Below are 24,471 nucleotides of genomic sequence, written 5' to 3' on the forward strand. Positions count from 1 at the left end.
TTCTCCACTGTGAAGGAATTGAGAGGAATAAAGCAAGTCTTAGCTGATAGCCTTATGAGTTAGACTTCAGAAATGAATTTTGTATTCCAGAAAACTGTTTACAGCAATGATTTGTTTGCTCCCATACTGTGTCTTGCATGAGCTGATTCTCAGGTGCAACGGATTGCCCTAGGAGACTACTAATGACATAAAGCACATTATTTCCCAAGTCATGGATGGATGTGCAGTAAACCATTTAGGGCAGCTTTGCTAGACAGCTGGCAATTTATGTGGAATGTGCCAGCACTTAAAGTAAGCTTCTCAGGAAAGGCAATATATAAAAGGCTGGAACTGAAAGACGAGTCCTGTACCTACCCTTTGGTAGATGGGGTACTGCATGTGATAACTAGACAAAGAACTACGACCCAGTTCCCCCCAAACAACTCTGCTATTCAAATCACTGAAGGTCATGGGCTGGCCTTTAATAAGCATTAGACTTGCAAAACCACGACCAGCTCTCAGATAAACTACTCCATATGGCAGCCCATCACTTCACAGTAAGGTGAACATGGATACAGCAGAGGATTGAAACAGCCCAAGTCTTGGTCCAGGTAAAGAACTTTGTCCTTTCTGCTTGCAAATCTGACCTAGGGTCATGGTGAGATTCAAGTAACTGCCATGAAGATGGCTTTGTACTTTGACAGATGGGCATGACAAAAAGACAGTTAAGCCTAGGTGCTCTGTTTGAAGCAAAGGGATGAAGGGAAATATTAAAGCAGGTTCAGTGACACATTCAGCCTTTTTTGTTTGTTTGTTTGTTTGTTTTTATGTGGTTAACTGCCCTTACACCATAAGGTGTAACATTTACACCATAAGGTCTTACATTTACATTGCTGTCTACAACTACCTGAAGGGAGGTTGTAGCAGGTGGGGGTTGGTCTCTTCTCCCAGACAACCAGCAACAGAACAAGGGGACACAGTCTCAAGTTGTGCTGGGGGAGGTCTCGGCTGGATGTTAGGAGGAAGTTGTTGCCAGAGAGAGTGATTGGCATTGGAATGGGCTGCCCAGGGAGGTGGTGGAGTCACCGTCCCCGGAGGTGTTGAAGAAAAGCCTGGATGAGGCACTTAGTGCCATGGTCTGGTTGACTGGATAAGGCTGGGTGCTAGGTTGGAGTGGATGATCTTGGAGGTCTCTTCCAACCTGGGTGATTCAATGATTTAGGTGGCCATGATGAAAGAAAGAATGAGTGACACTGTGACACTGCAGTCATACCTGGATGAGCTTATGTAGTGTGTAAAAAGAAAATGGGAAATTATACTTACAACACAAACAAAATACTCAAAACCCCCAAACCAAATCAACCAACCAAAAACATCAAGGATTTTTTTTAAAAGGAAAAATAAAGACTCTGTTAACTGAAGTTTATTGCTGAGCCATGTTTGCTCAAGTTGCAAATCAGAAGATACCTTTCTCAGCATGAGTTCATGTTGAGCTCTATTTGAAATTTAAGTACAGTATCACAGGCAATACCCATTGGCTGCTTAGGCCAATCAGCTTTATGAAAAGAAACATCAATTGCAATGGCAGCACCAAGATCTTACTGCAGCCTGTTTTAAAAGAGTTTGGAGATGCCAGCTGTGCTAGTTTGAGCCTAGCTGGGATAATTTAGTGAGAGGAATTAGATTATAGGCTGTGGAAAGGAAACAATGGCATGTCTACTTCACTCATAGGATGTATAAAAACAAGAACATATAGATAACACAGTTGCTCTCTGGCTCTGGCTGCATGCAGTTCTCTAACTTGCTGCCTATCTAATGTGCCTGCTTCCTAATGCCCCTGGCCGATCCTCCAAACTCATCTTGAATGTAAGGCTAAGTCTGGGGTAAGGCAGAGGGGTGGGAAAAAGGTGGAAAGGTGGTTGAGAGCCCCTCCTGGGAACTCTGGTTTCTGGGAGGGGTGTTGTGTTTCTGTCTTACTTTTTAACTTGTATATTTCTGTAAATAGCTGCATATATATTGTAAATATCTGCCTGAATATTGTGCTAAGCTGTAAATACAGCTTAATTCTTCAGTTTCCAGATTGGCTAAGTCTAGTCTGGCTGATTTTCACAAGCGTGGGGAGGCAGGTAACACCCAAACCACCACACCAGCCTATTGCTGCTCATCTCCAGTTTACCTCTATCTCTGGACTAATTCTTGCCTCCTTCATAACCATAAGTCTTTTCATGGACTAATTTCCCTCTGCAGCAGAATGCAGTAGAGAAAGCAGAGCAATACATCATCCATGGATTTCCCTGCAGACAGCTGAAGCCAGCTTTCTAAACAGCAGAGGAACATATAGCAGCTGACATCAACACAGTGCTGCCATACTGTTCTTGTGCTGCACAACAAATCCTCCCCTGTGGTTACAGGGAGTAAAGGAGGATGTTGGCTGAGTTCTGTTACTTATACCAGGATTTCTTCCACATGGGACATGCATGTCCCATGTTCTTCCTTGTTGGCTGGATGTTAGGAGGAAGTTATTCACAGAGAGAGTGATTTCCCATTGGAATGGGCTGCCCAGGGAGGTGGTGGAGGCACCGTCCCTTGAGGTCTTCAAGGAAAGACTGGATGAGGCACTCGGTGCCATGGTCTAGTTGACTGGCTCGGGCTGGGTGATAGGTTGGACTGGATGACCTTCGAGGTCTCTTCCAACTTGGTTGATTCTATGATTCTGTTGAGGCTTAAATAATGGTCATGTAATGGTAAACTGTCCTCATAAATACAACTCAATTTATTCACACTCAGAAACAACTAATGACATACCTGATTTACAGGAAAAGAAGCATCAGCTGGAATGTTCTGCATCTTGCCAGTCTCAAGTCCTTAATGCATGAAATTTACAAAGGTGGCAGCCTTGCTATGGAGAGGGCAGTATAACTACCAGACCTCCTCTTCTGTCTAAGTAACCTCTGTTGTGGAGGGCCTGTAGGCCTGAAAATAGGCTTATTTATGCCTTGCCCTGCCTGGACATGTATTTCTGCCCAAACCAGAGGTAAACACGTCGAATGGATAAAAGGGGCACAACAGACTTGGTGCCATGAAGTCTGGCCTGCCAGGACCCCTGTTTGTAAACATGTTGTGTAAGCCCCCACACGCCTAGCTCATGCCTGCCTAGTGCTAGACCCATGTGTTTACCATATTTGGAGAAAGTCCAGGCCTGTGGCTTTTACCTATTACGGTAAGGTTTGGCTGACTGCCAACCTGATGGGTGATTCTAGTGGCCAAGGAGCCATTAATCTCGGCCCACATTCAATAAATAGGGGTACACAGGTAAAGAACGTGCTCGGGCTCTCCCGATGGCTGGGACTCCCTCCATCGCTTGCCTGCCTGCGTACTCACTTGCAGAGCTCATTTAAGCTTGCCTGTATATATGTGGAGCCCATAGTCTCCCAGCCAGCTGTGCACACTTGCACGCCACTGTGGTGAGTTATCAGGACCAGATCCTGTATTGCCTGCCTTTACCTACGGAGCTCAGACTCCTGAGCAGCCGTGCACCCTATTATATGTCTGCTGCCTTATCATTGCCTGGTAGGTGCCACTGCCGCTGAGTTACCAGGAAGCAGACTCTGAATCATCTGCACGCCATCGGCCTACGTAGCCAGCGTTACATCATGCTGAGACATCCTGCCCCCTGCACCTGAGGTCCTGCCAACAGTCCTGGACAGAGCATCTAGAAGAAGCCAGGAGACAAAGGCAGAGATTGCATCCTTTGCCTGGAGACCAAGGTCAGAGACAGTCATTTTCCCCAGAAGCCGGGAAGATTCTCCTTTCCCCTGAAGTCAGGAGGATTCCAGCCTCAAAGTCCACGGGCAAAAACTCCCCTGAAGATTGGACACTAGTAATAGGCCATGACGTAGCCCTGGAGGGTGACTGATAATTAATAAGAATTGTAAGTGAATGCTTTAATGCCTCTGTAATATCTATTGCCTCCTGCCATAGAGCAGAAAAGAGTTTTCAGCCCACTCTGCTGGGCGAACAGTATATAGACCCCAAGCAGCATTAAGCCGTGGGGAAAAATCCTCTCTCTGTTTATAGTTTGAATTGTTTGCTGGTTATTAATAAGTTACTGTAGATATTAATCCTAGAATGTTTTCATAACCATGTAGAATCCTTTTAATATTAATATACAGTGGTTGGGGGTAGCGAGAGTCCAGAATATTGAGTTTAATAAATACATGTTTTTATAGAATGTTATCTCACACCAATTAATTTCTCCCTTCTGCCACAATTGGTGTAGGCGGCAAAATACCCCTCCGTGACAACCTCTGAAGTGTGTGAAGCTGAGTTTAAAGAAGCCTCATCCCTGGAAGTTTTAAAGGCCAGGCTGGATGGAACTCTAAGCAACTTGATCTAGTGTGAGGGGTCCCTGCCCATAGCAGGGGGGTTGGAGCTAGATGGTGCTTGAGGTCTCTTCCAGCCCTGATCATTCTATGATTCTATGATTTGCTGTCCCTCAGGTACTGCAAAGTGTGGGAACCCCAGGCTGCAGTGTGCTCAAAAAGAAAAGGAGCCATGTAAGTATCTTCTCAAGACAAGGACACGGGAAGAAGACTCCCACCTGAGGCAGCCATTTCTCAGAACTTGTTAGAGACCTGCTCTCCAGAGCAGTGGCAGGTGTGCAGTAAGCTGCAGGCATATGACATCTTACCTGGGCTTTCTCCCCGTGAGCCTCATGTACAGGTCGTAGAGTATGGCAGGTGCCTTGTGACTGACAGTTACCCAGTACTGGTTTATCAGGTAGTTGGATGTCAAGTGCGTATTGGGTGTTCGGAAGGCCTGCTCCAGCGGGTTCCTCTTGAACGTGGACATGACATACCGCTCTGCAAGGGAACAGGCACTCAGCTTAATGCCTGCCACTGAGTGTCAGCTCAGCTGGCACAGCCATACTGACACCATGCAGTAATGCCCAAGTTACAGTGCTTAACATGCTCGGTCTAGAGTTCTGTGACCTATGTAACAGGGGTTGGACAAGATCATCTTCTGGCATTGAAATTGGTGACTCCATCCATTGCCTATTTGAAACAGAATCTGACTCTAGGCTTAACAGAGGCAGACAAAAACCTTGTTAGAAAAAGCAAGCAGTTGTAGCTCAAAATGCTTCAAACAGAAACTGCAATTCTGCTTTCACCTGCAGTAGATGCAAAAGAAACTGGTGTTACCATGCATTCAGATCACTGAAAGCAGAGTTTGATCTGCTAGCATAAAGTACAAATGACATTTTTAACTTCTACTCAAGTTTTCAAAAGGGCTGATGTCAGTATTAGTCTGAGTCAGGGACAGGCTGCTTATACACATAGGGTGCTGCTTCTAGAAGGATTCATTACATCCTTTCCAACTCTATCTGACACAAGAGAGCCAGTGACATACAGGAATGGCGTGGGCAGCAGGAGCAGGGAGGTCATTCTGCCCCTGAACTCTGCACTGGTGAACTCTGCACTGGTTAGACCACACCTTGAGTCCTGTGTTCAGTTCTGGGCCCCCCAGTTTAGGAGGGACATTGAGATGCTTGAGCGTGTCCAGAGAAGGGCGATGAGGCTGGTGAGAGGCCTCGAGCACAAGCCCTACGAGGAGAGGCTGAGGGAGCTGGGATTGTTTAGCCTGGAGAAGAGGAGGCTCAGGGGTGACCTTATTGCTGTCTACAACTACCTGAGGGGTGGTTGTGGCCAGGAGGAGGTTGCTCTCTTCTCTCAGGTGGCCAGCACCAGAACAAGAGGACACAGCCTCAGGCTGCACCAGGGGAAATTTAGGCTCGAGGTGAGGAGAAAGTTCTTCACTGAGAGAGTCATTGGACACTGGAATGGGCTGCCCGGGGAGGTGGTGGAGTCTCCGTCCCTGGAGCTGTTCAAGGCAGGATTGGATGTGGCACTTGGTGCCATGGTCTAGCCTTGAGCTCTGTGGACTTGATGATCTATGAGGTCTCTTCCAACCTTGGTGATACTGTAACACCAAATACCTCAGACCGCGTTCGGATGAGCACTTAAAGCAACAACTTGTCTTGCATTCTTAAGTTGAAAACTAGTGCTAGGGTAGTGATTTTCCACTCCCTTTGCATATTAAGGCACAGTATATGCTGGGTCTGATTTTGAGCTCTTGCAATGGCAGAATGCTGCAGAAGTGGCATCTACATGTGCATTTCTGGGGCATTTGCATATTGCAGAGGCTTAACAGAGCTGCAGCATAAGACCGACTATATGACTATCATCCTAGGGACTGGTAAACAGATGGTGCTCCTATTCCTGAGCACCAGTGAGCTCAACAAAGAATATGGAGGCTTTTATACTTCTTTAAAAAATAATTTGAGAGTTATGACATCAATCTGTGCTCATATTATAGTTTACCCTCTAAGCTTACGTTACAAATAGAAAATCAGATGAGAATCTGCAAGTCACAAGAAACATCCAGCTCATCCTCAGATAAGCAGATAACCATAATACACAGTCAGGACTCTCATGTATCTGTGTGTGGTCTGCTCATTACTGCACTTTGAGTAGTGACTATTGCTGTAGCAGTTCCAAGTACCAGCAACTAGAGGAGACTGGCTAGGCACTCAGCTGCTGAGTTTAGACAAAGACTTTCCAAGCAATGCAGTTCAGTTTTAGTGCAAGTTCATGGTTAATTTTTTGGACCCTTATGGTGTGAGTTTAATGGCTGAAGATCAGTTCTCCTGAAACTCATCTTGAACTGCCTGTTATCCCTTCTCCACCACAGAGCTACACTGCAATGATATGGTTATCCTGTGTTTACCCTGAGGGCTGCAGTATGGAAACCTTACCCTTTGCAGCATGTTCTCTTTAAAATGGCATGGATTAGCAGTCTCCTTTTTAAACTCTCCTATATAGCTGTACCTGTCAGGGAGGGATTGCTGGAGTGGCTTTACTGCAGAAAGGTGTTAATTTATTCCTGGCAGAGGAGAGACAATAAGCAATTTGGGATGGGCTCTTGGGAAGGAAGCTGCTGTCCTGGCCTATCCCTTGGCAGTTTGTGTCCATGCAAGCAGCGTGTGAGGAGTTTCTTTCCTCTGTTAGCAGCATGGACATTTACTACAATTGCACTTTGACAAAATAATAGTTGGCAAAGAGCTCTTCTCCCAGTTTGGAGAGGGTTGTACATCTATGCTCATTCATGTAGCTCATGGATCAGAAAAGCAACCACTCCACTGCTTGTCTCCTTATAAGGAGGCTCCTCCAAGAGGCACTTTCAATCCAGTTTACTCACAAAGTCTGATCTGCTTATCAATATTTAAGTTCATTTAGTTTTATTTGGTCATTTCATTTCCTAATGGAGATCTAACAGTTTAACTGGGAAGCACTGATATTTTGGAGTTGCAATAGTTTTGATACTATTTGCACCATGTATTTACAGCTCTGTTCAGTCAAAGCCTGATGTTAGTATAGTACTGATCTGGTACTCTAATCTGGTTGAGAAGATCTTCCTTTGGAAAAAAAATTGAAGGCATTACTGCCCGTCTTTCCTCTTTGCACAGCAAGAAAGGACTAATCAGTAAGTGGAAAACGCAGCCCATGTCATTTCAGATCATTGGTCATTTCAGATCATTGGCCATTTCAGATCATTGGCCATACATCAAATTCACAGAAAACAGCAACACCCTTATCATCTTGGTTACTTAAGGTGTGGAGCAGGAAACCCAGCTGTCGTAAAGGAGCTGCACCATGATGCTGTGACATTACTCAGTGCAAGAAGCACATATGTCAAGAGGAGATCAGATATATGCTGAAAACTCAAGAAAAATTCTGAAAGGCAGGGATAAAAGTGGTGGTGTTCTAAAATGCACGTAAGGTGGCAGTGAGACCAGCTCAATAACACATACGACAAGGGAGTCAGGAAAACACCAGTTGCTTAACTCGGTACAGTTCATGCTGTGGATGTTTCCTTCACAAGCCTCCCTTACCCTGGCTTCACTGACTCAACACAATTGTTCTGTCTCCTAGTCCATGGAAAGCATTCAACTTCACCACCATGCCAAGCCTGTTATGCTCCAACAGTTGGTTTTGGAGACAAAGGATCAGACAGAAAGGGCAGGCAGGCATAAAACCCTGAAGCAGAAACGTATCACCTCTAGGAGCTACTGAAATGATGCAGCAGCTAGTTGGTCTTTCCCCTCCAACAAAATGCAGCAGTTGATTCTACAACTCAAAGGCTGATTTAGTGAAGGGAAAATCAGACACCAGTTTCACCTAGGTAGACTGTCAGGCATAAATATGATCCCATGCTGAACACCATTTTTAAGCCTGTTTCAAGGTTTAGTTTTGAGCATTAACACAAAATGTACTTCACAGTAAGACCAGCAAGAATGTATATTGCAGCAAAGTAGAATACACTCCTGCAGATTAATATTCAGTTGTCTGACCAGATTTTTGTAATAGCAAGGAAAATAACATGAAAATAAGAGAAAATTCCAAAGCATAAGCATTGCTTGGAAAAGAAGACAGTTGAAGTCTATTTTAACAGCAGAGGTCTACCTATATCTGGAGACTTGTGTAACAAACTGGTGTGCAATGGATGTTTAAGCATAATTTCCTAAGTGGAGAAATATTTTTCAACAAATCTCTTCCAGATCCCATTCTCCTGCCTCCCTCCAAGCTCATCATCTTTGTACTCAAAATGTTCCCATCTCAGACACTTCTGTTCCCTACCCAGTCACAGTTCTGTTCCTTTCCTTTCCCCTTTCCTTTCTTCTTTTTCCCTTTCCCCTTTCCTTTCCTCTCCTTTCCTCTTTCCCCTTTCCCCTTTCCCCTTTCCCCTTTCCCCTTTCCCCTTTCCCCTTTCCCCTTTCCCCTTTCCTTTCCTTTCCTTTCCTTTCCTTTCCTTTCCTTTCCTTTCCTTTCCTTTCCTTTCCTTTCCTTTCCTTTCCTTTCCTTTCCTTTCCTTTCCTTTCCTTTCCTTTCCTTTCCTTTCCTTTCCTTTCCTTTCCTTTCCTTTCCTTTCCTTTCCTTTCCTTTCCTTTCCTTTCCTTTCCTTTCCTTTCCTTTCCTTTCCTTTCCTTTCCTTTCCTTTCCTCCCCTTTCCTCCCCTTTCCTCCCCTTTCCTCCCCTTTCCCCTTTCCCCTTTCCCCTCCTTTCCTTCCATTTCCCCTTTCCCCTTTCCCCTTTCTCTTTCTCCTCTCTCTCCTCTCCTTTTCTTTTTCCTTTTCTCTTTTCCTTTCCTTCTCTTCTGCCAAAAAATCTCTATTCTGTTGCGTTCAGGTCTCCTACAGCTTGCCCTTGTGCAAGTCTCCCTAACCAGGTAGCCCAGGTCCTCCCCTCTGCATACACCACGCTTGATTTGCACTAAAATTTTCAGTTTCATACCAGATGACTCCCACTCCCCACCCTTGATTCTCAACAGCTTCCTCTCTCACACAACCCTTCACCTCAATGACCAGTTACAGACCCTGTGCCAGTTCAGCTTCCCAAGTCTCCTTGAACAGGCTCTCCTTCCATCTGCTGATTCTATGTCTCCTGTATGTTACCATCAAACAGCTTATTTCATGAATAAGAAAATGAAAAACTCTGGAAAAGCTGAGAAAACACTGGAGCTAGAGACCCAGCCTCAACTACTTCACCCTGAAAAAATAGCAGAGCTAACACACAGATGGAAACCAGCTTTTAAAAAGAGAAGGTGACACAATGCTAGGAGCAAATGCTGCTCCACTGTACTCAGCACTGGTCAGGCCACACCTTGAGTACTGTGTCCAGTTCTGGGCTCCTTAATTCAAGAGAGATGTTGAGGTGCTGGAAAGTGTCCAGAGAAGGGCAACAAAGCTGGTGAAGGGCCTGGAACACAAACCCTATGAAGAGAGGCTGAGGGAGCTGGGGTTGTTTAGCCTGGAGAAGAGGAGGCTCAGGGGTGACCTCATTGCTGTCTACAACTACCTGAAGGGAGGCTGTAGCCAGGTGGGGGGTGGCCTCTTCTCCCAGGCAACCAGCAATAGAACAAGGGGACACAGTCTCAAGTTGTGCCAGGGTAGGTATAGGCTGGATGTTAGGAGGAAGTTATTCATAGAGAGAGTGATTTCCCATTGGAATGGGCTGCCCAGGGAGGTGGTGGAGTCACCGTCCCCAGAGGTGTTCAAGCAAAGACTGGGTGAGGCACTTAGTGCCATGGTCTGGTTTACTGGTTAGGACTGGGTGCTAGGTTGGACTGGATGATTTTGGAGGTCTCTTCCAACCTGGTTGATTCTATGATTCTAAGAAGGGAAATGGTGAGTTGAGTTTGGTCATTCTGTGCAGGGGGTGGACCACTCTGTGGTAACTCTCAGTTAAAACAGATCACAGCTCTGAAAGGCCTGGTGGAAGCACATGCCATGACACTAGCTGCCAAAGAAAGAGTTAAGAAATTCTATCACAAATAGAAAGACTTCTGAATTGTGTGTATTTACCAAAAAGAAATCGGTAGGAGGCTCAATTGAAAATTCAGAGTGGGTAGCCACAGTCATTACATCCTAATGCAAGAAATCTTTCCCAAACTCATTTCCTAAACCATACATTTTACTCTTCACCCTAATTCCTATTCATGAACTTACATCTAGTATCCCTCTGCAGCCAGCTGATCTCTGCAAAATTGTGGATACACCGTGTGGTAGAAAAAGCTCCCACAGTGTCACCCAGAGAGAAAACTTGGTGTGCTAGTTTGAAGCAGGGTAGAATGCTTTGGTGAGAAAAAAACTAGATCATAGGCTGTGAAAGGAAAACAATGGTGATGTCCACTTCCCTCAGAGTCTTGCTGAAGAAGAAATGTAAATATTAGATAACACTCTTGCCATTTTGTCTCACTCTCTGGCTGGGCTTTGACTGAGCTGCATCTCCCTAACCTCACCTTCCACTCACTTTTGCTTCTTAACCTCTTGGCCAAACCTCTATTCTTCCTTAGGACTGGGTTAAGGTTGAGAGGGGCAGGGGGAAGGTGCAGGGGTGGTTGAGAGCCCCTCCTGGGGACTCAGGTTTCTGGGAGGGGAGTTGTGTTTCTGTATTACCTTTTACCTTGCATATTTCTGTCTATAACTGTATATACTGTAAATATCTGCTTGTATATTGTGCTAGCTGTAAATAAATAGCTTCATTTATATTCCCAGAGACGGCTGAGACTAGTTGGGTATTTCTAAAGTGTGTGTGGGGGGCAGGGAACACCCAAACCACCACGTATTTTTTATTTGGCACCTCATCATCTTTCCCAAACTCATTTCCTAAACCATACATTTTACTCTTCACCCTATTTCCTATTCATGAACTTACATTTAGTATCCCTCTGCAGCCAGCTGATCTCTGGAAAATTGTGGATACACCGTGTGGTAGAGAAAGCTCCCACAGTGTCACCCAGAGAGAAAACTTTGCCTTCAGCCTCATCACGCAGCTGAACAGCTTATGCAAACTTCTTCTGCACTGGGATGGTTTCATTAGAAAACCCACAGCGATGAGCCAAGTATCACGGTAAGGTCAGTTACAATGCATTAATACATTATTCTTTCTTCAGTGAAAGTGCACCCAAAATGGTTTAAGAAAGGTTAACCTCAGGTAGTAGTGCTAAGGTGGCTGTTGCCTGAAGAGCTTTGCATTTAGTCCCGGGCAAAAGCCACAGAAGATCTGAAGCTTCACATTCTGAAGGCTGGCTGCATCTTCCAAGTGTCAGCCGCGAAGCCTCCTCCCTCCCCAGGGCTGTGGCAAAACACAATGTGCTCAGTGTGCCCTTGAGGCAGCCTTCTCGAGTCTACATCAATTGCTTCTCCCCAGAATTTTCTTCAGAGAAAGGGGAAGAAAGGCTATTCTACTTCCTTCATACGTCAGTTTTCAGTCACTATCAAAGCTGCCCAAACTCAGAAAAGGTTCTCAGTCAGACGTTCGGTTACAGCTATGCAGAGCATCTTCCCACAGAATTAAGGGGCTGGTTTTCTATTCCTTTTCTCACCACTTTAACACCTCAGTGCAGCAAAGTACACACTTTGCTGGGTCGTTACGTGATTACACTCACAATGAAAACTGAATAGGTGCTTTTCCGAGCTCAAAGCCCAGCAGCAGTAGCTTTTTCTCACAGGACTCTCAGTGGGGCCTCCCGGGCAGAGTTTTAATGGCAGATGCTGAATGCCACTTAAACATAGGAAATCACCTTTTCAAAGCCTGCCCAAGCCTTGCTATTGATGTTAGACACCTTTTAGCTTTAAATTAGACCTTACCCATTTCTCCCCAGAAGAAAGGGTTGATTCCACCCGTTGTGCAGTTGAACACCAACGTGTTTTTCGGTCTGGAAAAGAGAAGGAAGCATTACTTTTAAGGTGTGAAGGAAAGCACCCAAAGCTTTCTTACTGGAGCACAACAGTTAGCAGCCCAAGAAGTTGTAACATCAGCTCATAAAAAAATGCAGAAGAAAAAAAATGCCTTTTTCATAAATATAAACCACGAAGCTTTGGTAAGGTTCAGCCAGACTCCGGGAAGCATATGAAGTTAAACCAAGACAGATGGGGCTAAAGAAGAGTCATCCTTATATCTCCTTTCAAAAACTGTAAAAGCAGTAAGCAAAGCACACTGATGACCTTCTGATTTATTCTTTTTATAGCTTCTCTTCATATACTGCAAATAATTGGCCCAAATCAGCCTCAGGGACACACTGTGTATTTCACAATCATTTTGTGGTATGGTTTGTGCTACTTGGAAATTCCCTTTGTTAGGGTGGTGATTATAAATCTATCCATTTCAACAGAATTCTTACTTTAATACCAACTAAAGTTTGGCTGTTATTTGGGTGTGAAAATAAATACAGTTCATAGTGGGTTGGTTTCTTCCTTTGCTGTAAGGCAGGAAATAGACTGCTTTTTTGTTCTAAGCCTGCCTTGCCAAGGGTGCAAGAGGTGTCATCAATACAGCATTTTTCTTATTCCAGATTGGCAGCTGGAGCTATCTGCCAAAATGCTAAAAGAAGTAAGATCTGGCCTTGAACAGCTCGGTTTAAGGATATAGCACTATGTTTCTAGTGGTGCTAGAGCCTTTCTCCACTAGAAGAAGCTGCCTGTGAGGAACCTCTCTTCTAAAAACTCCTGTGACTGAAGCAACCAGGTGACGGGACCCTTAAGCTGGAGGTACTGGGATAGGAAATTTCTCACAGTAGTGCCTGAAAGCTGCAGATGAATAATGTAGAGTTTACATGGTGCTTTTTCAAAGAATGCTGTCTGTGAAATAATGGCATTTGACTGTCTACTGTAATCATTATTAATCCCTAGGAGTCTCAAAGGGATGGTTAGGTCTAATAGATGTGCCAAGCAGTGAATCCACGACCTGCTGTGACTTTGAATCACTGAGTAGAAGTCTTGCAGAGCATTAAACATAAGTGTGCAGCACCAGTGCTTAATGTGAGGAACTCAGTATGGCAACTCACTAAGGACTAATCCCATATGTGTCCATGCAGAAAACTCCCCTAATGTAGAGCTTCTGTACTACACAGCAAAGACTGCAATTCCTTGTAAAGTTCTAGAACCTAATTTCCCTGGGTAATGGCACCTGCCCTGAAGGACACTGACTTTCTAATTAGATGATTTGAAAAAGAAGAAATTAAGCCATACATGCCACACTTGATGGCAGCACCTAAACCTGAAACTCTCTTAGAGAAATTAAATTTACAGAAGGCTCAGTTCTCAACTCTTGTGTACAGATTGTTCACCTCAGGGTTGTGCCTGACTAGACAAAAGCTTTAAATCAAGTCGTGCAATTAACAAGTATCTGTGCAGGAACCAGATTAAAAGCATGTATCTTCTGTCAGTGAAAAGCTAACAAAACGGCAGTTCTCTTACCATGGCCAGAGCCAGGGAGCGTACAGGTGTGCTGACACACCACTCGTCAGCACATGTTCTGCTCCATGGACAAGCTGCAGCCCTTTTCATCTGGAGGCTCTCACAAGCGTGTGTGAGGTGTGGCTGTGTGTAAAGAGAAGCTGTATCTATTTTTCCCAGGTCATGTGGTTTGCCTGTCACTGATGGATAGGGATGAAACTCTGAGGAAAATAAATCTGAAAGCTGGTGAGCTGACCTCTATGATCTGAACATGAGCCAGCAGTGTGCCCAGGTGGCCAAGAGAGCCAGTGGCATCCTGGCCTGCATCAGGAATGGTGTGGTCAGCAGGAGCAGGGAGGTCATTCTGCCCCTGTACTCTGCACTGGTTAGACCACACCTCGAGTACTGTGTTCAGTTCTGGGCTCCCCAGTTTAGGAGGGACATTGAGATGCTTGAGCGTGTCCAGAGAAGGGCGACGAGGCTGGTGAGAGGCCTTGAGCACAGCCCTACGAGGAGAGGCTGAGGGAGCTGGGATTGTTTAGCCTGGAGAAGAGGAGGCTCAGGGGTGACCTTATTGCTGTCTACAACTACCTGAGGGGAGGTTGTAGCTGGGAGGAGGTTGCTCTCTTCTCTCAGGTGGCCAGCACCAGAACGAGAGGACACAGCCTCAGGCTGTGCCAGGGGAAATTTAGGCTTGAGGTGAGGACAAAGTTCTTCACTGAGAGTCATTGGACACTGGAATGGGCTGCCCGGGGAGGTGGTGGAGTCGCCGTCCCTGGAGCTGTTCAAGGCAGGATTGGATGTGGCACTTGATGCCATGGTCTAGCCTTGAGCTCTGTGGTAAAGGGTTGGACTTGATGATCTGTGAGGTCTCTTCCAACCTTGGTGATACTGTGATACTGTGATCTTTTAAGGCTCTTTATATTTAGGTTACTGTATGCAGCCCTTCCTCTACTCATCTCAGAGGGCTTACTCTGTCTTTCAAAATCAAATATTTCTGCTTTTTATTTGCCAGGTATTGACTTCTCAGAGTTGCATAAACCTCCAGAATAATTCATGTGGCTTACTCTGTAACACTTCCTACTGAATGACTAAAGGTCAAAGTCAGAGGTTCACAGGAAAAGCTCTTAAATCGTTAATGTCACTTATGCACACCCTTCTTAACAACACAAAGAATGTTGTGGGTGTTTTTAAAATCACAGCCCCTATCATATAAGCCATAATGCAGTGTGCAGTGTTTTCCAAGGAAAACATGCAGAGCATTTGCACCAAGAAAATTCTAGAAGCCACTCGAACAGCGACTTAATGCTTAATCCTCAGAAAGGATGCCCAAAAATGGCTGCTGTGAAGCTGCAGTAAAGCTCTTGTCCTTAAGAAATGTGACTTCTGAGAGACACAGCTGAGCTTACACTGTTAGGAGAAACAGGTCTCACCTGTAACTTTAGAGAGCTCCTAACTCTAAAGCCTGACTTCATTGTTTCTCTGTACTCTTAGTCCTTGCCAATCCAGGAGAAAAAAAATGAAACCCAAACAAAACATCAGCCAACAAAATCAGTCAAGAAGGACTCTTGCACAGGTTTTCAATTAATTTCAATTAATTAATTAATTCCATTAAGGTTCCCTTTACAGTCCTGGTGCAGGTAGCAAATGCCAGCATCTGGCAAGACAGGAGTGCCTTCCCACCTGTGCACTGCGATGTACCATCCAGCTGCAAGGGTGAGGTTGATGGCGACGTCCACTGGGATCATATCTGCCACCGCTTCGTTGTTGGCGATCACGGTCCGCAGAATCCCTTTGCCCGCCTGCAGGACAGAGCAAGATGGTCACTGACACAATGCCACAGTTAAGATTTCATCAGCTTGGGCTGAAGACAAAGCGTCATGTCAGCACTTCTCAAGCCTGGCACCTGCTGCAGAAGGTGGTTTGGTTTCCGTGAAAAAAGACATGGAACTCACGTGGGTCCCACCATTCTGCGTGTTCAGAGGAGGCCCAAAACACAGTGGTGTCTGTGCCACGTATAACAAGAAAAGCTGTGACTCTTGGCTAACTCAAGATGGAAGAAATGCACCTAGGAAAGAAATACTTTTCAAATAAAATTCCTGCCGATACCTTAAGTTATGCTTTCTGAAGTGACACAGGCAGAGGTCTGCGTGTTCCTCAAAGACAGCAGTCACTTTGAAAATGACACAAATAAGCTTTCTGAAAAGTTTACTCCCTTGCCTTTGGATGTATTCATGCCTGCCTCTTTCCTAAAGCTGTGTCTGTCACACACAAAATGAAGTCAAGCTATGACCCCTGCCTTGTTGAGCTCACTGCCCAATGAAACTCAGCAAAGGAGAGAAAATACAAAGTACTGACAACCAAAGAGATGTGGTAGGCAAGCACAGAAGAGTTGAATTCTGCTTTGGTTAGAAGTGCAGTTGTCAGGGGATAAGGCTTCCCAGGACATATATATTTAACCTGAATGCTTACCAAGGGGTTTCCCTGATGACCATTTAGTCTTTGGAGAGGTTCCAGAAGAGAAGAGACGTGGCAATGGATAGTAACAACACGGTAGGCTGAACCACAGAGGACACCATCATATTCAGCAACATAGAAACATGGAGGTGAAATGGGGTGAAGGAACTCTACTTAGTGTGTCAGGTATGAAAGCTGAACATAGCAAAGGAAAAAGAACCCCCAGTGGCAGACTCAAGGTAGAAATCAAGTTACCCAGCAAAGAAGTTGAGTTTGATGTGGAAGCTGAGAGCTCAGTGAAAAAGATAGGAGGATAGAAGTGCTAGTGAAATGAGGGCAAAAAGAACTCTTATAATGTAGATCTGTGCAAAACCATAAAAAAGGACTGTGTGCTGGAGCAAAGAAATATGCTCTACAGATCCATGGATATTTAAAAGTTATGGCAATGGAAACGTTGCAGCTTTTTTGATTATTATTTTCCTCCAACTGAGACTGACATTTCATGATGCAATAGCTCTCCAGCTGTCAAACTATTACAACAACTAGTTGTGAAAAAGCCACTGCCTGAAGCCTAGGGAAAAGGAAGGTGTGATGAAAAAAAGCATTTATGCTTTGATACTGACTTGAAAAACACAGGCCACTGTTTACTGGTCACTTGGGGATTTTAAGGGACACTGCGTTGCCTGTCTTGGAGGGGTTTTTTTTTTGTTCTCTCTCCCCCTCCTTTCCCCTTCTGCAATTAGACAGTTTAGTTACATTTTAAAGCTTGCAAGTAAAGACCACTTATGACTGGTTTAATTTTCATGAGCTAAGGCACATTTTATCCTTGGTGCAGCTGTCAGAGGGATCACAGACCAACATTCAGACACAGGCAACCCTGGAAGCTTCCCCACATGACTGCATCCTCTTCAAACTCGTATCATGCAGTTAACTTCTGCCGCCCTAAGCTGAACTGCAGTTATGCTTAGTCATTAAAACCTTTCCTTGCAACACCACTAAGATTGTTTTGTTGCTGCTACTACTGATTTTTTAATTGGGGGAAATAAAAAAAGGGGGGGGAGGGGAGGCAAAAAAGAACCAAAGGAGCAAACCAAGCTCAGCTATGAATTTTCCACTGCAGTGAACTCATGCCCACTGCAGACCACTGTGTGATCAGCTACCACATTTTCACAGGTACACTGAAGACCTTTTTGACGCCTTTGAAACTAGGAAGTTTCACTTCACACACTAGGATGTGCTGCAAATGTGCCTGCATTCAGAGTAGTGTGTGATGGTCGTACACATATGGATGACTTCAACACTTACTACTCTGCATTTAGTAAAGATGATAGGTTTAATTTCTTAAGATACGTTTTACACTGGAAATAATTATGTGTTTCTTTTTCAGGTATGGCTTTATTTCTATTTACAGTTGCTGACTTGTTTCTGTTTGGTGAAATAGAAGCTACTGTAACTGAAGCCTCCAAAATAATTTGCAGGTCTGAGTCTGATGTTTCTGGACAGCCTTCCAGCTGAAGAGCTTTGGGGCCAGCCACTGTCCAAAACATGAATTACTCCGGGTTTCTGCCCTCCAGCTTTACTGCCTTGCAAGCAAAGAGGTCTTTTCACATGTCACACAGAACAGCAAGACAAAACACCTCAATTACAGTCCAGTGGAAATGTAATTAATTTAATTATGGTTTCAATCAACAACGCTTCTTCTGCACAGCACCTGGTGCAATTGCAGGCAAAAGAAACATAATTAGACTATAAAGAACAACTCCAAGTCTCACATTTCATGAATATTTAAAAGAAATCTTTGTGGAGTTAAATTATCAGATTCAAATATTGTAGTGGTGACTGAGGAATGAAAAACCAAAACAGCCTGGCAAGGTCTGGAGTTTAGATTCTGCCCAGATGATCCCACATTTGCACCAAATCTCAGCCTGGTGGTTGCACCCCTGCTTGAGTTAGGTAAATCAGCATTTTAGTATGAAAGGGACTTGAACACACAAATGCCCATTCTTCATGAAGGCTAATAAAGGCACATGACTAATAAATACACACAGTTGACTGAGCCAGCTGGTTGTAGTCACTCAAATTTATGTGTGACTTACACGCTCAGGGTTTAATGTTCAAATTACCAAGCAGGATTTATCAATTCACCATATCCTGGCATATTCATTCCAATCATGTATTTAGTTTTTCCCTCCTCAGAAGACCAAAAGCCTCTTGGCCTCCCTAATAATGAATACCTTTCACTTCCAGAAAACTAGAACCGGTTGGCTAAGTTCACTAGCAGTTGGTGATGGTATAAGAGATATACTGTCCATCAGCACTGGTTTCTCCACCTCAAGGAGTCTCTGCTCCTGACTGTTGCCAGCCAGAACCACTGCCCCCCACAGGACAAAAAAGCCATTGGATATGGAAAACAGCCTGGTCTCTACACCCTGTCCCTACTGTCATTGTTCTTTGTCTTTTTACTTGGTTAAGTCTCAATATAGTTACATATCAAATCACCATATTTCATCACTGAAGAGCTCACTGCAGATGAGACCAATTTGTCTTTTTATTTCCTATACTGAAGAACCTCAGAGCTGCAATCCTGAACTAAATATACCATCTCTATTTCAAAAGTCTTTTAGTACAAGTCAAAGCTCTTTATACAAAAAGGAAAGGATGATGTTGTTTACTAGAGTGACCCAAGAATCTCAACATTTCCATAGAATTAATTTGGAGGTAAATATCCAGGCTGGCATGTGCATGTGAACCCTGGCCCCAGTAAAACCTTTATGCTCAAATGTAATCAGAAAAAAACATAACAACTCACATTTGTTCCACAAGTTAGAATCTGTCACATGAAAATGGGCTGCCCAGGGAGGTGGTGGAGGCACTGTCCCTGGAGGTCTCCAAGAAAAGCCTGGCTGAGGCACTTAGTGCCATGGTCTAGTTGACTGGCTAGGGCTGGGTGCTAGGTTGGACTGGATGATCTTGGAGGTCTCTTCCAACCTGGTTGATTCTATGATTCTATGAATTAAGGAACTACAAAACTTTTATTATGATGACAAGATGCCATGAAAGAAAACAGCACAAGATGCTGGGAGTAGAGCAGAGAGGCTGTGTAAGCTTTCTGGGCAGCCAGCAATGAGTAAAAGGTCGAGAGAGAATTATTTTAAAGGAAACTGACATGAACTGAAGCTAACAACACTTTGTGAACACAGAGGATACACTGGGCAGTTTTTGACTGTTTATCTGAAATGGGGGTTAATTAATTTCATTTTGGTTTCAATCAACAAAGCTTCTCCCTACAGCACCTGGAGCAATTGCAGGCAAAAGAAACATAATTAGACTATAAAGAACAACTTCAACTTCCATATTTTATGAATATGTAAAATAAATCTGTTTGTAGAATTAAATTATCAGACTCCAATATTTTATCTGAACCTGGGGTTTTAATAAAAGCAGTGGCTAGGACACATCCACTAATTTCACTTGTCCTGTGGATTGCAGAAGCAACTGAAATAGTTTCTAATTATGCTCAACTTCAGTTAGAAATCAGCTTTTTAATAAGATGATATTTGGATTTTATTCTGCTCTCCTATGATTGTACACTACTCATCCTTTCATACACAGCATCAGGCTGATTACAATATAGTTCTTCCGAGGTAATCAAGTTGGACAAATCATGCATGAACAAAAATATCTGCCTGTAGCTAAACAGCATTATGCATAGACAAATAGTTCATGGGGGTGGGGAGGAGGACATCAGGCTTGACAGGGCTCTGAGCAACCTGATCTAGTTGGGGATGTCCCCATTTACTGCAAGGGAGTATGGACTAGATGATTTTTAAAGGCTCCTTCCAACCCAACGCGTTCTATGATATGTTAAATTGTAATAATTGTTTCTGTATTACAAAGAAGTTTTTGTCAAGTCATTCATTATTTATCTCATGGACTTGCTCCTTGTTGTTTCACACAGTCGGTATTGACAGCAATGTTAAGCAAGACTGCAGTGAAATTCTCCACGTTCTTGGCAGAGCCTGAGTTGATAGTGAGGAGCATTATTTCAGTGCACACTGCACATGGAGAAATCCTGTATGAAGCAGTGACAAGTGAGTTACTGTGGAGTGGTCACAAACTATAGCATCAGGCTTAGCAACAATACCTATGAAGACAAAAGAAATGAAAACAGTGCTGCCTTGTACAGATAGTATGGTAATCGGACCTGGAAAGTTAACTTCTGTTAAAAGACTCAGGCTTTGACATCTGTGAATTACCTTGGTTTTGAGGATGCATCTTTTGCCCTTTCTTTGAAAATTGGACCAAATTTGTCCTAAACTTTTTTTTTTTTCCCCAAAAAGCTTTTAGAAACTGCAATTCACATGTAGTGAACCAGCAACATGAATGGTCTTTCAATCTCCTCTTTTTTTGAGCACAGCACAAATCGTCTTCTGGGTCGTACAGGCATACAGATGTATGGCAGGTGTGTGACATCTTTCTACAAGACTCAGAAAATTGCTCTGATTCTCTGTTTTTTCTACACAATTTCTCAGTGGGGCTGCAGAGTAACTTTAGAGTTGCTCTTAGTTACTCAAACTCCATTTTAAGGGCATCTTAAGGAGAAACTAGACATACCGCAACAAATATTCCGCTTGTCCCATTGAAGCTGTCAATCCAACCCTGCAAAAAACAGAAGAATGATTACTAATGTTTTTTAATGCCATGTTGCTTGCAGCCTTTGAAACAGTGGAAGGGCTACAGTGCTGTGGTGTAGACAAAGAAGCAACAAGACACCAGTTAAGATGGATGCCAGCCTATCTGGGACAGCTGCCAGGGAGATAACCAGTACCCAAATACCAGGGAGATAACAAAGTACTCAATGGATTTCCAATAGGAGATGCAATGTATTATAGCTCATTCTGCCTGCACTTCACCCACCACCAGCAGAATCTGATTTTGCTTTCACAAACTACTTCTTTCCCATAATAACCTGCCTACAGGAATCAAATCTAGCTTTAAACACTACAGTGTCTTGGTGCTGTCGCACTTACTGAAAACAGCCAGCATGTTGTGCATCCTCTGGCATACAACACACAGATGTCACTAAGACTGTTTTGATCATTACAGCTAATTTCTAAGGTGAGGAAGAACAAAAATTCCAAACCACTCCACTTCTGTATCCCATCCTACTTTAAGTCAAGCAAACTGCTGCCAGTAGGAGCTGGGGTTAAAAGCAGTGATAGGCTGTTTGATCTGAAACAAGTTATGACACCCAACAGTTTGGTCTCTCTTTCCAGGATGCGGAGCTTGGGCTAGAGCCTTGGCTGTATCTCAGCCACCACTGGCATTCTTCAAGTAGCATGAAAGCCAAAGGTGACTTTATGTTGCCTTTCCAATCTGGCTGCAACATTGGGATATATTATTCCTACTGCTATATTTAACCTAGCAAATTGTTCCAGTCCAAAAGTACAGATGCATTTAATAACTGTGATTGACACTTGCATCTGCAACAGGCCCATATGAGTTTGAAACCAGACATTTCAGTGTTTACCAACATAAGACAGAGATACCTGACATGACTGAACACTTGCAAGGACCATGTGAGGTGTAGGGTGCTCATCAGGACTTCATTAATAGCTTGACTAGTACATAGGAAGCATCAAAACACAATGCATCAATGCATGATTGCAACCCTCAGATCTCATATTTCTCCATTTAGTACTCAAACTGCTCTGTGTATAAGACTGCCAGCTGAAAGCCCAGCATTTTGCACCATTACTATCCCAGCTCTTGCTATTATTCCCTAAGTGAGTTCTTTTCACTTGGGATGTGACTCTTTCCTAACGATGCTGAAAAAGACCAGCACAGGTCCTCCACCTCTTCCATGTGCTTCCCTGTGAACTGCAGTGCCTGTTTTTCGTGTGGATACTACTACAAGTATCAGGAGGGACAGCTTCCTGACAGTACTCCATCTGTATCAAAGGGCTCTTGGTAAGGAACTGCTATGTGTTCATGCTTACAGGGAAAGGCTCATGCCAGCTTGCTCCCACGATGGATGGCCTGATGATAGCAATGTTCAAGTTCCCTCTCTCTTGCTGAATCAGGTATTCTGACAAGGCTTTGGTGTAGGTGTAAGTGTTGGGCCAGGCCCCGAGTAGCTTGGGTGTGATGTCTTGAATGATAGATTCATCCAACCACCTACAGGAAACAAGGAGAATATCATTAGCCTTTAAAACCATGCAATAGGAAACTAGTTTGGATTTAGAACAGCTCTATGGGTGAAAGGGCACTTTTTCCTTTGAGGTGCAGAATAACCCTGGTGAGCTTCATGATATGATGTCCAGCTCAATTTCAGGTATGTAGACGACGTCATTTTAGAGCAGTTTTGTGTGCTTTATGATTTACTGAAATCTGCAATAAAAATATAGCCACAGCCCACAGATTGATGGAGCTTTCCAACTTAGCACTTTCACCAGGCAGTGCTCACTTGTAGACAACACAGTCCCTATGTACTTCAGGAGACTTTTGGTAACCTTGAGCTATTGAGTGGAGTAGCGTCACAAAGGTCTCGAAAGCTAGAACAAGGTACTACAGGGATATTGTTCCAGCAGCACTACTAGCAGTGTTAGACACTCCTTCTTACTTGTTTCACATGGGCTTCTTCATATAAGAAACTAGGAAACTATCAGTGCTAGCTGCTTAAAAAACCGACACACCAACCAAAAAACATCCAACAAGTTTGGTGTTTTGTTTGTTTGCTGTTCTTTAAAGGTATTCAGGTAGCTAATACATCCAGAAGTAGGTGTGCATGTACCTTCTACAAAGTAGTCCTCACCACTGTGGTTTTGCAGCAAAGGATTAAAGTTCAAAGACTCTTCCCTGGCAGTCCATCAAGACTTCACTGGTTCTGCCAGCATTTGGGTCTAAAGGACAGGAACTGGCTGTACTTCCAGAGCCCTTGCACACTGCTGCCAATCCCCAACAGGCTTTCAGCAGTCTGGTGGCACACCACGGAATCAAAGATTAACTCACATAATCCAATTTGCAATTAAGTCTTCTAGTTCAGACTGAATGGGTGTGCTCTTCCAGGGGCACAGCATCTTCACCTACCTTCACCCCTCTTTATCTTGAACTTCAGAAACAGGTGGAGGTCAAGGGGAGAGGTGGAGGCTGTCACACCTGGAAAATGGCTTGATCATATCAGCTTACACATGCAAACATCTGATGGCTCAGGTGGCACACCGCTCTCATTAGACACAGATGGAAATATAACACAAAACTCTTGCATGAGAAAACACTGATTCAATGAAACTGTCAAAGAGTCTGCAGGGGATGGATGAATCTAGTGAATTTTTCAGTTTTGGAACATGCTAAAAAGAATCTGACAGGTTTTAAGCAACGAGTTAACTCATCAGTTTCCCCCAACACAGATACGAGGGAAAAGCAACACACAAAACGACCTCTGGGTTGAGAGTGAGGTTAAGAGTTTACTATAAATGAGCACAACTACTTTAGTTTAGCTTACCTACAGAAAAAGTGCAGCAGAATGCAGAAAAAAAACCCAGCATAAAAGAACATCAGCAGCTACCCCACTCCCACTCCTCTCACTGCTATCCCTGTGGAAAATCGCCAGCACAGAAAACTCGGAACCCAAACGCTGCAGCCAGGCCAGGAAGCCTCTCCCACATTACAAGCTGAAAGTCAGGCCCCATAACACTTCACTGCATTCACTTTCATTTTGAAGCTGGCATGAGGCAGGATGCTTAGGAATAGCAGCAGCAAAGATTCAACTTAACCCAGGACAAGTATATAGAAATTATTTCTTTCCACACAAAACCCTCTATAGAAGCGCAAATAGTTCCATCTGCAAACCCAGTTCCATGCTTCATAAACAAGGCAGGAAAACTGTTTACACATAAGATATGAAGCTGAGCTATGCAGTGGCTCTAAGTAGTGCACAATATTGACTTAATTTACAAAGCTTTTTTAGGCAGTGACTGAACCCAAACACCTCAGAGCCTCAGCTAAACTGCCACTGTTTGCATCTGTCGAGAACTCATCGCCAGCCTACTAGAAGAGATGTCTACTTCTGCGGAGCCTGGAGGCAGACCAGGGTCATTCGGGCACTCAGGTTAAGCTGCATACAAGGGTTGCTTTCCCTTCTTCTTTTTCTTTTTAGATAAGGACTTTACAATTTAGCATTCTCATGAAGCAAAGACAGGTGCAGAAATACAAAGTGAAGAAATTTCCTTTTGTTGCCA

General features: G+C 44.0%; 1 protein-coding gene across 9 annotated transcripts in view; it reads right to left on the minus strand.

Moving 5' to 3' along the window:
* FAR2 (fatty acyl-CoA reductase 2) overlaps positions 1–24,471 on the minus strand; it is a 152,785-nt gene that overhangs the window by 13,974 nt on the left and 114,340 nt on the right. For all 9 annotated transcript variants that reach the window (XM_064142266.1, XM_064142263.1, XM_064142262.1 and 6 more), the window contains 5 exons: positions 22,231–22,408; positions 20,846–20,890; positions 15,458–15,576; positions 12,188–12,255; positions 4,670–4,841 (listed from right to left, as the gene is read on the minus strand). In XM_064142266.1, the coding sequence (XP_063998336.1) occupies positions 4,670–4,841; positions 12,188–12,255; positions 15,458–15,576; positions 20,846–20,890; positions 22,231–22,408 (582 nt within the window). The remainder of the gene's footprint in view (positions 1–4,669; positions 4,842–12,187; positions 12,256–15,457; positions 15,577–20,845; positions 20,891–22,230; positions 22,409–24,471) is intronic.

The sequence above is a fragment of the Pogoniulus pusillus genome, chromosome 4, assembly GCF_015220805.1.
Source record: "Pogoniulus pusillus isolate bPogPus1 chromosome 4, bPogPus1.pri, whole genome shotgun sequence".
Classification (NCBI taxonomy): domain Eukaryota; kingdom Metazoa; phylum Chordata; class Aves; order Piciformes; family Lybiidae; genus Pogoniulus; species Pogoniulus pusillus.